The following is a 14612-nucleotide window of genomic DNA, read 5'->3' on the forward strand; positions in this document are numbered from 1 at the left end:
GCTCCGAGACAGAGGAAAACAAGTCCTCAGTGCATTTGAGTGTTTTAAAATAGAATCGCATAGAGCCACCTTGGGTCATTATGACATCTCTTGTATTCTGGACTTTCTTCTAACTTTAAATGCTATTTGAATTTTTGCCAGAGACAACTTGTGGAATGTTCTGAGCCCAGTTTGGAATTTTATTTATAAAATGGGGGTAGATTTCAATAAGAGTAGTGTCCTGGGGCATCCACTGAATGGATGGAAACTCCACCTAGCCTTGAAAATATGATCCCTCAGCCACAGTCAGGCGAGCCTCCCAGGATGGGGAGGGCACCATGAGGAGTCACTTATCCTTTCTGAGACAAAAACAACCCCTTCCCAGTCTTTAGGTATTTTAAACATAGTCCTAGCATGTAGCTGAAAGAAATGGGGGTTGGGGAAGTCAGGTCCAGACTGATCTAGTATGCAGAAAATAAGCATGTAGGAGTGAAACCATTGATTCTGGCAAATTACCCAAGCCAAAATCCAAGTATAGGCCCATTTAAAAGTATGCCAGAGTTTCCAAGGCAGAATTTCCTTCTTAAAATTCAGATAATTAGTTGCTAGCAGTGCTGAATATTAAACAGGAAATTCAACTTCCAAAGATGTTTCAGTAAAAGAATTATGAAAACAAGCATTTTCCTAATATGAAGTGTTACATGCAAAGCACCAGCACCATAATAAGTAAAGATATTGGAATTAACTAAGCCTTCATACAACACATAGTAGTTGTGTGAACGCCAGCAAATCACTTAACCACTTTAACTTCAGTGGCCATATATCTCTGGTTGTAACTATGTCTTTGTAAACAGGACTCTCTACTAACTCACCATGAATTGAAAGAAAAATAAATGTCCCTGATTCCTCTAGGCTAAAGATTTATACAGAGAAAAACAAATTCAAATAAGCTATCAATGGAGATCTGTTAAGTACAATATAGCTGTGTAAATGGACACCTTGTCTTGCTTGAAGGCTGTACTTCAGAAAAGAAACAAAGTCAAAATTCTTAAATTTTGAAACCAGATCATTACTTTTCTTGAATGTTACTTCCATTTTCCAAATTTTCACAGATACAGCAGGCAAATGCAATTAATGCTTGCATTTTATTAAATCATATTGCAGGGTAATAGAAAACAAAGCAAAACAGACTAATTTGCTTTCCTTTTCTAACCTTCGGTCTTACAGCTTGCCCTTAAACATTTCTAGTTCACTCTTTTCTTGAGTTATGTGTTCGGGGAAGTTGTATAATGTTCATATATGATTCACCTGACATTTACTCAGCTTTCCCATATGCTAGAAACCAGAACATTTCCACTGAAATGGGGAAGAGAATTAGTAATGATTTTTTCAGCATTGAAATATATGGTAGACTAAAATAATGGCCTTATAAGAATGTCCACATTCCTAATCCCCAGATCCTGTGTATATGCCACTTTCCATAGCAAAAGAGGGCTTTGCAGATGTGATTAAAGACTTTGAGATGAGGAGATTATCCTGGATTATCTCGTTGGGTCCAATGTAATCATAAGAGTCCTAGTAAGAAGGACACTAGAGGGTCAGAATGAGCAAAGGAGATGTGATGATAGAAGCAGAGGCCAGTGACGGCATTGCTGGAAGGGGCTATGAACCCAGAATGTGGGCAGTCTCTAGAAGCCGTGAAGGGCAAGGAAGAAATTCTCCTTTAGAGCCTCTAGAAGGAGCACAGTCCTGCTGACACCTTGGTTTTAACCCAAGACCAAAGTTCAGGCTTCTGACCTCCAGAACTTTAAGGCAGTATATTTGTGTTGTTTTAAGCCACTAAGTTTGTGGTGATTTGGCCAGGCGCAGTGACTCACACCTGTAATCCCAGCACTTTGGGAGGCCGAAGTGGGTGGATCACTTCCGGTCAGGAGTTTGAGACCAGCCAGGCCAACATGGTGAAACCCTGTCTCTACTAAAAATACAAAAATTAGCTGAGTGTGGTGCCATGTGCCTGTAACCCCAGCTACTTGGGAAACTGAGGCAGGAGAATCCCTTGAACCTGGGAGGCGGAGGTTGCAGTGAGTAAGCCAAGATCGCACCACTGCACTCCAGCCTGGGCGACAGAGTGAGACTCCATCTAAAAAAAAAAAAAAAAAAAAAGTTTGTGGTGATTTGTTACACCAGCAATAGGAAATTAATACAAACAGTAATCCTGAAATACAGATAATCTTTAAAGCAGAAGGCGTAGGGAGCTGCTAGTCCAGACAGGTGGATGCTAAAAATTTAGAGCAGTAGAAGCGGCTTGCCTGGTTGACACCGGCCCTGCCGGGTGGGAAAACCTCCCCTCATCATCAAGTTCTTCATCAGCTCCATGAGCTTATTCTTTTGACAACCCTCGCCCTGTTCACGGAAATAAGTCTGAAAGCTGGTGACCAAATCAGCTTTTTGTAAGGCCAGTATATTCATAGAAAATTTGCTACTCTAGAGCCAACCATGCTCTGTCCAATTGATTTAACCAGTGAGTTTAGCAACAGTCAGGTAACAGCCCCAGTGGGTAGGGGGCCTTTCCATTGAACTGCAGAGGGGCAGATGATGTGTAGCTGGGAGTAGAGCATATCTAACTTTGAGAACTAAAATACAAAGCACCTTGTCCTTTGTGGGTAAATTGAGCAAGTAGCTAGCTTCGGAAGCAAGTCATAAACTGAGTCACCTACAAAACTCTACTAAAATAAAAGCATAGATTTTGGAACTAAACAGTTCAAGGCTATATTTATTTCTCAGCTGTGTGTGTCACTCTGGGCAAATTATTTAATCTTTCTAAAGCTCAATTTGCTTTTCTTAAAAATGAATGTAACATTTACCTTATAGGGTTGTAAGGATTAGGTAAATTAAATATTCAAAGGGATTAGCACACAATGGAAGCTTAATAAATGTTATCGATTATGGTTAATTTTTATTCTTTCAATCCCCTATCCACCGTGTACCCAGAGCAGCCAGTGCATATCTCTGCCTTAGTGTTTATTAAAATTACAGATGATGAGAATGTAAAGCCTTCAAAGGCAGAGACCCAGCCTCATTCATTGCATTCATTGTTTTATTCTTAGCATCTAGCACAGAGTCTGGCCTGTTTGGGGCTCTCAAAATTTGTTTATTTATTTATTTGTTTGTTTTGAGACAGAATCTCACTGTGTCACCCAGGCTGGAGTGCAGTGGTGCAATCTCAGCTCACTGCAACATCAGCCTCCTGGGTTCAAGGGATTCTCCTGCCTCAGGCTCCTAAGTAGCTGGGACTACAGGTGCAGGCCACCACACCTGGCTAATTTTTGTATTTTTAGTAGAGATGGGGTTTCAGCACATTGGCCAGTCTGGTTCCAAACTTCTGACCTCAAGTGATCCACCTGCCTCGGCCTCTCAAAGTGTTGAGACTACAGGCATGAGCCATTGCACCCAGACCTCAAACTTTTAATAAATGTTTATGAACTAATCTGATCTCTGAGTTAGGAAGGATCTGAGATGTCAGCCATGATCTGTGATAACAGGATTTTTCCAACTGTGACCCATGAGGTGGAGAAATAAATTCAGTGAATCAGAGCCAACATTTTATTTTTAAAGAAAAAGAATAGAATAGCAAATACCAGAGAGCAAAACACATAGTAAAGTTAAGTATTGTTATAAGAAACTTTGTTTGTTACATATGTAAGTGTACTTGGTTGCAATGTAAATATATTACTTATTGTGAGTAGAGGTTAAAAAAAATAATGTGAACATTCTGAATGTTCCACCTTGCCAGCATTTGCTATTTTCTATCTTTAATTTCAGCCATTCTGACATGTATACAGCAGCATGGTGTTGTGGTTCTAATTTGCATTTCCCTGATGACTAGTGATATGGAGCACCTTTTCACTATGTTCCCTCCTTTGGATACCCTCTTTAGAATCTCTTTTGTAATCTCTTTAAAAAAACAATCTGGCAGTATTTACTAAATCTGAACATGCATTTCCTATTACCCAGAAGTCATACTTCTACTTATTTACTCAACAGAAATGTGTACATATGTTCACCAAAAGACCTGTACAGAAATGTTCATAGCAACACTGTTTATAATAGCTCCAAACTGGAAATTGCGCAAATGCCTATTAAGAATAGAATGGACAAATAAATTTGATATATTCATACACAATAGAAACCTATTTAAAAGCAAGAACAAATGGACTACAATACCATATAACAGTATAGAACTCCAAAAGCAAAAGATTGAGTGAAAGAAGCCACATACGAAAGAGTAAAAATGGTGTATAATTTCATTTACATAAAGTTCAAAACTAGGCAAAATTATTCTATGGTGTTAAAAATTAGGATAATGGTTATCCTTGGAGTCATCAGGAGGGCTTCAGGGATGCCGGTAATGTTCCCTTTCTCTATCTGAATTCCCATCCCATGAGTATACTCAGTTTGTCAAATTAATTGGACTGTAAATATATAATTTGTGATTTTCCAAATCATTTCTGAATTTGTCTGAAATTGTTACATGTAAATATAAAATTTTTAGAACTTAATAAATAATACTTTTTTCTTCAAGTGTGAAAAACACTGGCAGAGAGCAAAAAGCCAATACACTCACTCGCATCACCATCAAGTAAGTGGTCATCTAGACTTTGCCTGAGTAACTCCAGGGTCAGCAATCTCTACTGCCCAGGCAGCTAACTTGTTAGAAAGCTTTTTCTTTCTTTTTTTCTTTCTTTCTTTCTTTCTTTTTTCTTTTTTTTTTTTTTTTTTTTTTTTTTTTTTTTGGTGAGACGGAGTCTCGCTCTGTCGCCCGGGCTGGAGTACAGTGGCGCGATCTCGGCTCACTGCAAGCTCCGCCTCTCGGGTTCCCGTCATTCTCCTGCCTCAGCCTCCTGAGTAGCTGGGACTACAGGCGCCCGCCACCGCGCCCGGCTAATTTTTTGTATTTTTTAGTAGAGATGGGATTTCACCGTGTTAGCCAGGATGGTCTCGATCTCCTGACCTCGTGATCCGCCCGCCTCGGCCTCCCAAAGTGTTGGGATTTACAGGCGTGAGCCACCACGCCGGGCCTTTTTTCTTTTTCTTTTTCTTTTTTTTGAGGCGGAGTTTCGCTCTTGTTGCCCAGGCTGGTGTGCAATACCATGATCTTGGCTCACCGCAACCTCCGCCTCCCCGATTCTCCTGCCTCGCCTCCCGAGTAGCTGGGATTACAGGCATGTGCCACCACGCCTGGCTAATTTTGTATTTCAGTAGAGACGGGATTTCTCCATGTTGGTCAGGCTGGTCTCGAACTCCCGACCTCAGGTGATCCGTCCGCCTCGGCCTCCCAAAGTGCTGGGATTACAGGCATGAGCCACTGCACCCGGCCGGAAAGCTTTTTCTTTACTCTGAGCCGTAACTTGCCTCCCCACAACTCGCTTGCATCGGTTGTTCTGTCCTCCTAAGAGATTCTAAAATGATTCAATCCCTCTACCACCAACAGCTCTTCGGAAATTTGAAGGAAGCTACCACATCCTCCCCACTCCCAGTCGTCATTTTTCCAGACTCAGGAGTCCAGGGTCCTTTGGCCATCCCTCAAGGCATGGCTTTGAGTTTCCTTCTGTCTCTTGATTGTACTTATTTTATCTAATGATGCCCAGAACTAAGCACAGTCCTCTAGGAGAGGCCCAAGAAGAGCAGAAAGGAGCCAAAAGTAGAATTTCTTTTGATCTAGACAGAATCTAGACAGCCTACTTCTTCTGTCAACAAACCCTAAGCTTCAATTTGCCCCTTCTTTAATATTCACATTATACCATTCATTCCTGTTGAGCTTAACAATCAACTAAAAGGACCCAAGTCTTTTGCATAAGCCCCAAATTTACCTTCTGTGTTTGTACCGTCTTCACTCTCTCAGGAGTCAGAGCGCTCATTTGGCCCTACCCCAATTCTCCAAAGCTAAATCCTGCAGATGGAAGCTTATCTGTTATAGAGACACCTCTGGAATAGTCTCTCTACCCTTCCGCCCACTAAAAACCAGAAACGAAATCTTTGTTTCAATACATGGTCTCTTATCCTTACCCTTTCCTTGAATGGGGCTTCATTTTAAAGTGTATTTGGGGGAAGGACTGGAAGAAAACGCAGTTTCACAGGCCATCTCCAAAATCTGACCTAAAAGCCAACTGTTGCCTGGCCTCAATAAAGCCTGAGCAGTGTAGGGTGGGTGCCCTGATCTCTTTCCTTCTCCATTCCTCCCCCAAGTGGGCTCCAACTTGGGAGGTTGTGGAGGTGAGTACTGCTGGGCTCTGCTTACTCCGTCCCTTTGCCTTTGTGTGAGTAGTGAGAGATGAGGCCGAGAAGGAAAACGTGGCAGGGTGAGAATAAACCCGATATTGTTCAAAGCATCTGACATCAAACATATCTCTCAAGAAGACCTACTGGAATCCCTCTGGCCACACGAACAAGCAAACGACAGAGGAACATTTCTACAGAAAGTTCCAGGCAGCCTCCCTGGGTATTTTTAACATCAGGACTCGGTGGAAGGGAGATTCATTAAGCAAGGGAAACCCCAGAAAACAGAACATGTGCAGAAGGACCAAAAGAGGTGGGCTGGGAACCAGGCAGGGCGAGTCGGCAGAAAAGGGAAGCTGTCACGGCGCCCTGGTGGTGAGGGGCGACCTCTCCCTAAGGGCGCAGGGGGAGGGGAGGGAGGAGGACCACCAAGTCCGGAGTGCGGCGAGAAGGAAACAGCCCACCTACCTCGTCCAGGTCTGCTCCATTTTCCAGGCTCTTTCCTTAGTCTCAGGGCGCTCCTCACCCGGGAGGGGAAGCAGCCTGGGAAAATGAGAAGCCTTGCCCACGAATCTCCAGCGCAAAAAGCAGCAGCTTTTTCCTCCCCAGCTCCTTCTTTCTGCGTCGGCGACGAAGAGAGAGCTCTGCTCCCTGCTTTTTTAGAAAACGGATTTGACGTGGCCGAACCTGCGGCTAGCCGTGCGACCGGCACAAGGGAGGGACTGTTCTCAGTAGGAGGCTGGGCTCAGAGCGGCGAGGCGCCCGGGGCTGTTTCGTGAGCTGGAGCCAGCGGCTGCCCGGGCGGCGGTGCGTGCACTCTCCAGGCTGAGACACGACTGGCTGGCACGAGTTGCTCGGCACCAGCTGAGCTGTCAACCGCGAGCGGAGGCGGGGCTCCCGACAACCAGTGTGCTCCGGGCAGAATCGGCCCAGGTTGCACGCCCCCTGAACCACCCTCGCATCTCCCCGGCCCCTCTCTCGCTGGCTCAGATGAACGATGACGGCAGAGGGCAGAGAGCTTAGAGGACGCTCTACCAAGCCCCGTCACTCGCCCATCCCAGCCAAGGGCTTAGAATAAAATCAACCAACTATAGGGAGAATTTGTAGAGGAGGTCTTCCTGTGTGTCTGCATCGCCCCACCCACAGGCAACCCCAGAGCCAGAGATGGAGTCTAGAAAGGTTTAGGAGCAATCCCGGCTGAATGCAGATGTACACCCTAGGTGGTCATGGAACGCGACGTTATCCTCCTAGAGATGTGACATGCCAGTTTCACCATTAATCTAGGGACAGGACCCTTCATCAGGAAGGGAAGCATCCCAGCAAAACCTTACAGCCTCATTAGCTGCCTGCATCTCAGACATCTTCTGTTTTAGGGTATTCTACCTCCTCGTTTTTTCAGTTTCACCAGCAACTGGGCTCTACTAATAGCTTCAAGGAGGGAGAAGCTTCCTGACTCCCAGAACACTAGAAAAGCCTCAAGACAGTAGCCGTCAGGACCTAGACTCTCCCTTGTGACTGTTTTAAGATCATGGAAAAGGGCTCTTTGGAGATGGCATTGCCTCAGGCCCTGTACCATGTACTTATATATCAAGGTTTAAACAAGGCAGACATACTGTAATTAGAGTGCTTGCCGCCCTGAAGCTCCTTTTTAGCTCTCAAATAAGACCGTTTTATTAAATGACATAATCACTGTTATTATTAGCATTATCGCTGACCTTCTTTTTTTTATTTGCAAAAGGCTTTATAGTGCCCACATGTGGCAATGTTGATTTCATTGTACTTGTTTCAAAGATGATAAATTTGATACCCATAAAGGCCCGAAGTCTCTGCTAAGGTTCTGATGCAGGCTGTGTTCTCCATTGGATGGCCCCAGAGATATGTTCCCTGAATTTCTAAAGATACGACCCACAAGACTTCTCCAGGATGAATTTATTTTTTCAGGTCTCCTAGGCATTTAACTCAGGAAGAACCTGGCATGCTTGGGTATTGGTGAGACTGTGGGGAGTCTGTGGTCTTGGGGCAACCTGTCATCTTGTCTGTTATCTCTTGAATTGGCTCCCCTACATACTAGTACAAAGTAGGGGTGGGGAGGGGAGGATAACAAAACATTTGAAGGGTTAGCAGAACTGTCTAAAAGGCCCCTAATCTAGGCTCCTCCAACACTTGATTTATTGGTAGGACCACACTGCTCCCGAGCTCAGAATGTTACCAGGAAAAATTTCAAGGTCCAGTTTGATCTTAGACAAGGCTCACAGGCCACCTGTCTTGAAAAGAATATCCTGTTGCCTCTGATGGGAGGGAAAAAAGGCAGGGAGAGTCAGATTTCCATCCTTCATACCAAAGTTGGGGCTATATTTAGCTTTGTCTCAAATCAAATTATGGGCTACCGAGTTGTGGAGAGGAACTCTGTCTACAGGCAGCTATGCATTGGATTCAAGAAATGGTAGCACTAACTAAGTGAGCTGTGGGGTCTCAGAAGTGATGCTAGAATATATGCTCATGTATTTTTAAAATAACTTTTTTCAAAAGTTTATAAACATTCATTGTAAAAACATTTGAAAAATACAGAAAGATATATAGATTACTCAGAATACTCAGGGATCTTCAATATTAAAAATGTGTAGCATTTTTTTCCACTCTTTAAAAAATACATCTTTTAATCCAAACACCAACTGTTTCTTACACACATGGGTATATTCTTGAGAAATTTCCCTGTTGTTTTAAAAGTTATACTTATTGTCAAAAGAACAATTTTTTGCATTAGATTTCAGAAGAAAAATATTCACCCATCTAACCATTGCTACAGCACAAGTGCTTAAATTTCTCCAAATTCCCTTTAGTTATTATCTATATATTAAATATATATTTACATAATTATGATTACAGCTTAGGTATATGTTTATATTCTCCTTCTTTCACTTAGTAAATATTTGTCCATGTTGTTAGGGAAAGTTCATAGTTATTATTCTAATGATTGTACAATATTTTATAATATTGGTAGGACCATAGGTTACTTAAAATATTCTATTATTGCATGGTTATGCTATTTCTGATATTAGACTGTTATAAATAATGCTTTAGTGAAGAGCTTTCTGCCTTTATCATTCTACTTTTTTGAATTACGCTATGGTTTGAATATATGTATGCCTTCAAAATTCATACATTGGTACTTAATACAGAGTGCGATAGTACTACAAGGTGGGGCTTTTTAGGAAGTGGTAAGGCATGAGCGCTCCACTCTCATGAATGGGATTAGTGCTCTTATAAAAGAGGTTGAAGGGATTACTCTGGTCCCTGTTGTCCTCTGTCCCTCCAGCCATGTGAGGACACAGCATCTGTGGCAACAAGAAGCCATCTTGGGAGCAGAGAGCAGGCTCTTCCAGACACTGAATCTGCCAGCACCTTGATCTTGGCCCAGCCTTCAGAACTGTGAGAAATAAATTTATATTATTTACAAATTATCCAGTCCAAGCTATTTTGTTATAGCAGCAGGAATGGACTAAAGATGATTTTCCTGGGATAAAAAGACTGTCTAATTTTATTATCTTAGCCTCAAAAGCACTAGAAATTCTCCTTTTTTTTTTCCTTATTTAATTTGTAAATAATTGGATAGTTACATTTTAGTTCTATATCTAGCTAGTGTATAAATAATGCAACACCATCTCATTTTGCTTTACATTTCTTAGAATACTAGCTAGTAAGATCTTATTTCATATCCTTTGTTGCAAATCATATCTGTAGTAGCTAGTCTCATGAAATCCTTGTGCTGAGTCACTGTATCAGTCATCTTTTTGCTGAAACAATGCTGCTTAACAAAGAACTCCCCAATCTCAGTATTATACAACATACATCCATTTCTCCCCCAAGGATCTATAGTTTAGGTATGGATTGGTTTAAGTCTGTCATTTTCATGGCAGAGTGCAGGAGTGCAAGAGAGTTAGCTGAGACTCATGATGTCTGTTAAAGTCTCTAATCAGAACTGGCACACTCTCGCTTCTGCCATTTTCCATTCACCAAAGTAAGTAATATGGCCAAGTCCAAAGTCATTGGTGCAGAAAAGTACAGTCTGCCCACAGAGTGCAGGAGGGGAGAGTAAATATTTGTGGAACAATAATGCAATCTACCAGTCACGATATGTAGTGCTTTTTGGCTTTTTGTTAAGCTTTTCTCCTTGCGGATACATGATAACTTTATTCTTCCTCATCCTATTTTAACTTAGCTATGGCTTTTGAACAATGAAATGTAACTTGTTTCGTTGGTTGAAACGTGAGAGGAAGTCTCATGTGGTCACTTCTAGGAAGAAGGCAGACATTTTTAAGAGCTAGTACATAATTGGCCCTTTTCAGTTTCCACTGTTTTATTGATCCTTGAAGATCAATACATGCTAGGATGAAGCTTTCATCAACCTAGATCTCGGAGTTACTGTGATAGTCAGAGCCTTCCTGCTAACCCTAATTGAACATGTAGAATGGGCAATAAATTCATTTTTATTGTATTAAGTTACTGAGATTTGGGGATTATTTATTACTGGAGCATAATCTGGCCCATCCCAACACATTGCTTTTTATTCCCATTTTGCAACTGAGGATTGTTATGTGTGTGTCTGCTCTCAGTTTTCTGGCTTGGAACTCAAATAACCCGGGTAAATGATGCTGATAAATTCAACTATTCATTTTATTCTTTCCTGAGGGCACTGCTCTTAGTTTGGTCAACTGATTGTGCTTCAGGGAATACCTGAATTAATGATTAGGGACAAAAAATTGGAAGGTGTCACCGTCTTTACAGTCAGCTCCAAATATTCCAATGATGCTTTTACCTTTCATTCAGTTTTTAAAATTCATTTTCCTTTTCTTCTCTCCAACTTGTTTCTGGGTAAAAAAGACTATTGATGTTGATATAGTTTACTGCATAATCTGTACATCAATAATAAAAATAACTATGTCTAATATATTTTTGCCAGATCCTCCTCTAAAAATTTTATGTGTACTAACTCCTTTCATCCTCGCAGCAGTCTTTTGGGGTGGCCTCTAGTTAATGTCTACTTTACAAATGACTAATGTGGAGCACAGGGAGGCAAATTATACTGCCTACATTCACAAAGCTGATAGATGGCAAACTAGAGATTTAAAACCAATCAGTTTTGTTTCAGAATGGCCTGCCTAACCATTTTGCGTACCGCTTCCCTGAGTTTGACACTTAACATTCGCTGGGCGCTTGGATAGGAGGACAGTATGTCTGCAACATCGGTCACTTCAGTGATCCCTGTGATCACTTGGTTAGTCAGAACATGATGTCTTCTTGATCCATCACAGCTCCACGTCTGTCTCTCTAACCTTGGGTTTAAAAAACAAATGTCCTTTCCAGACAAAGAGGCATCATTCTGAGATCAAGGATACAGTGTCTGTAGTAGATTAAAGATGACCACAAATTACTTGCTACTTCTCCCACCGAGAGGTGGAATCTAATTCCCCTCCCTTTAATATGGGCTACCCTTAGAGACTTGCTTGACTAATAGAATACAGTAGAAGAGATGTCTTACTGCCCAGGCTAGGTAAGTAAGAAGCCTTGTAGTTTCCATGTGAGACTCTTGGGACATGTCTTCTAAGGCCTAAGCTGCTGGATAAGTCAAACTACCATGCTAGAGAAACCATGTGCAGAGGCCATGAGACCACATGACAAGGGGAAGGGCCTAGCTGAGCCCAAAGACCAGCAGTTCCCATCAGGGTGCCAGGCATTATGTGTGAAGCAGTCTTCCATCAGCTGGACACAACTGAGCAACCCTAACTGTGACCACTATGGAATAAATTTGCCCTGCTGAACCATGCTAGAATTATTGATTACCAAAATGATGAGATACAATACATTGTTCATTGTGCTAAGTTTTGGAGTAGTTTACTAAGTAATAATAGATAACTGGGACTAAATTGGGTATCTGAAAGTGGACTTCTGCCATAACAGAAACTGAAAACAAATGGCAATGACTTTGGTACCTGGTTGCCACAGAAGATAGAAAGGCCCCGAGAAATGTGTTAGTGAATACTGGAAGGACACCGAGGAGACTGCTGGAGAGACTGTGAAGGACAGTGAAGAAAATACTATGGGGGGGTGACTGAAAAATGACCTGTGTTATGTAGTCGCAGAAAGTTTATCAAAACCATTGTCTTTGATAATGTGGGAAAGTAGAAAAGGCACCCAGTGAATGGGAGGATCTGGCTAAGGAGATTTTCAGCAGAATTTCAAAAGTACAAAGAGGTTTCTTTTAGCCACATTATTATAAGGTATTGCTAAAAAAAAAAAAAAAAAAGAAAAAGAAAAAAAAAGGTGGGCTAAAAAAGGAGCCATTTGGTTTTTAAGCCGAATTTAGAGGAATTATAAAGAGCCAGGACTTGCTGGGTTCAGAAGAGATCGGGTGCATTCAGGGCGGTATGGCCGTAGACTTTGCTGGGTTCAAACATCAAACTGCTTCTCATCCTCAATCTCTCTAGACAGGAAAAGCTTTCAAAATAAGAAATGGCTTCAGGGCAAAAATAAAATCCAAGATGTGACAGCTAGACCTCGATTAAGGTGGTGCGTCATACATCCTTTCAGTTAAACAAAAAGGCCTCTACAATCTTGGGCAATGTATCTCTCCACTGGACAAAAGAGTTTCTAAGAATTTTAAGGTTCTGTTATCCCACGTCAGACTCACAGGTAGTCCAAGCAAGGTGAAAAAGCTGGCTTCAGGATGAAATATGGGTGTGGATTTTGCCTAGTAGGGTTGGTTATCAATTAGTATATAAGATGCCTTAACATTTTTAAGTGAATTATACCAGCATAGACTGACTGAAGAGGATGAAGAGAGTACAGAGTGAAAAGATGCCTTTGGACCCTCAACCTGTCTCAGAGAAGCAGGCTGAGAAAGTCACCCAGCCTAAAATAAGGATTACTTCTTAGGGAAAAAGAAGAATGACTTGAAGAATGGAACCAAGAGCCCAGAGGACTGATGGAGAGCCAGAGGGAATCATTCCCAGGAGCAGGACTGGGCCCTAATCAAGGAACTGGTAATATGTACTCAGCTAGATTTCAAAATTGCTGTGGACTACGGACAGCTGTATGCCTCTGTTCTGACTCTTTGAATGGGAGTGTCCATGACGGTTATCCTATCTCTTTCCCATTGTTTCTTGGGTGTGCAAGCCCCAATGACTTCAGATCAAGGGGACTATACTCAAGGAGCTGAGTACCAAAAGCCTCATCATCACCTGAATTTGAGTTAGATGATGAGAAAGTGGACTTCTAGGCTGATGCAGTAAATGTCAGGAAACTTTCAAGGGCTTTAGGAGAGTGTGAGTTTATTTCACTTGTGGTAATAATGTCTGTGGCCAGAGGAAAAGGAATGTGGTAGATTCAAGATGGCTACAAATTTTTTGCTACTTCTCTTAATCAGAGGTAGAATCTAATTCTCCTCCCTTGGATCTAAGCTGGTCTTCATGACTTGCTTGACCAATAGAATGCAGTTCTAGGCCATAAACTTCTGAACCTGGGCAATAAGAAACCTTGCAGTTTCCACTAGGCCTCTTGATATACTGAGCTGCCATGAAAGAAATCCGACTACCTTACTGGAGCTATAGAGAGGAGAAGCCTTGAGGCCACTTGTGGAACATCATCCAGCCGTCCTTAAAGGCATCAGGCATAGAGTATAAGTGAAGTTACCTCGGATCTCCAGAGCAGCCCCGCCTTCCACTGAATACCACCAAGTGATCCAGTCAATACCTCATGGGGAAGACAAATTGCTCAGCTGAGACCTGTCCAAATTACTGACCCACAAAATCATAAAATACAATAAAATGGTTGTTTTAAGCTACTGAATTTTGGGGTAGGTTTTTTTATGCAGGAATAGACAACTGAGACAATGCCTTAAAATGGACACAGTATTTCTGATGCATTATCTCATTCATTGATTCATTCAATAAATAATTACTGTGAACCATTATGTGTCAGGCACTACTCTTTATTCTAGAGACACAGTAGTTTAAAAAAAGGCCAGCAAAGACCCTGTTTTCATGGAGCTTATAATCTATCGGTTTAGATAGATAATAAGGAAAGAAATAACTACAATATGCCAGATGGTGATAAGGGCAATAAAGATAAGTGAAGCATGTCAAGGGAGCATCCCAGCAAGGCAGCCCTCTTTTTATAGAAGAGAAAACAGAGTCTTAGAAAGATTAAATAATAGGCAGTAAGAGAAGCAGGTTCCCAGGTACAATAAAACTGGAGTTTCACTTGATGAAAAACTGTTCAATAGAATTTATAAATTCAAATTGTTGTTTAGCACAACAGAGGAACCTAATAGGCAGAAATGTGGCTTGGATGGATGTTCC

At 41.8% G+C, this 14612-nt stretch overlaps 1 protein-coding gene across 24 annotated transcripts in view; it reads right to left on the reverse strand.

Annotated features, from left to right (window-relative positions):
- The window catches only part of LOC106996441 (myomegalin), a 219802-nt gene that overhangs the window by 181004 nt on the left and 24186 nt on the right, over positions 1-14612 (reverse strand). For 7 of the 24 annotated variants that reach the window (XM_077949483.1, XM_077949461.1, XM_077949499.1 and 4 more), the window contains exon 1: positions 6724-7093. The exons of the other annotated variants lie outside the window; for them this stretch is intronic. In XM_077949483.1, coding sequence (XP_077805609.1) covers positions 6724-6743 — 20 coding nt within the window. In that variant the 5' untranslated portion in view covers positions 6744-7093. Of the gene's footprint in view, positions 1-6723; positions 7094-14612 lie in introns of those variants that run through there. 24 annotated transcript variants of the gene reach the window in all.

The sequence above is a fragment of the Macaca mulatta genome, chromosome 1 (genome assembly GCF_049350105.2).
Source record: "Macaca mulatta isolate MMU2019108-1 chromosome 1, T2T-MMU8v2.0, whole genome shotgun sequence".
Taxonomy (NCBI): domain Eukaryota; kingdom Metazoa; phylum Chordata; class Mammalia; order Primates; family Cercopithecidae; genus Macaca; species Macaca mulatta.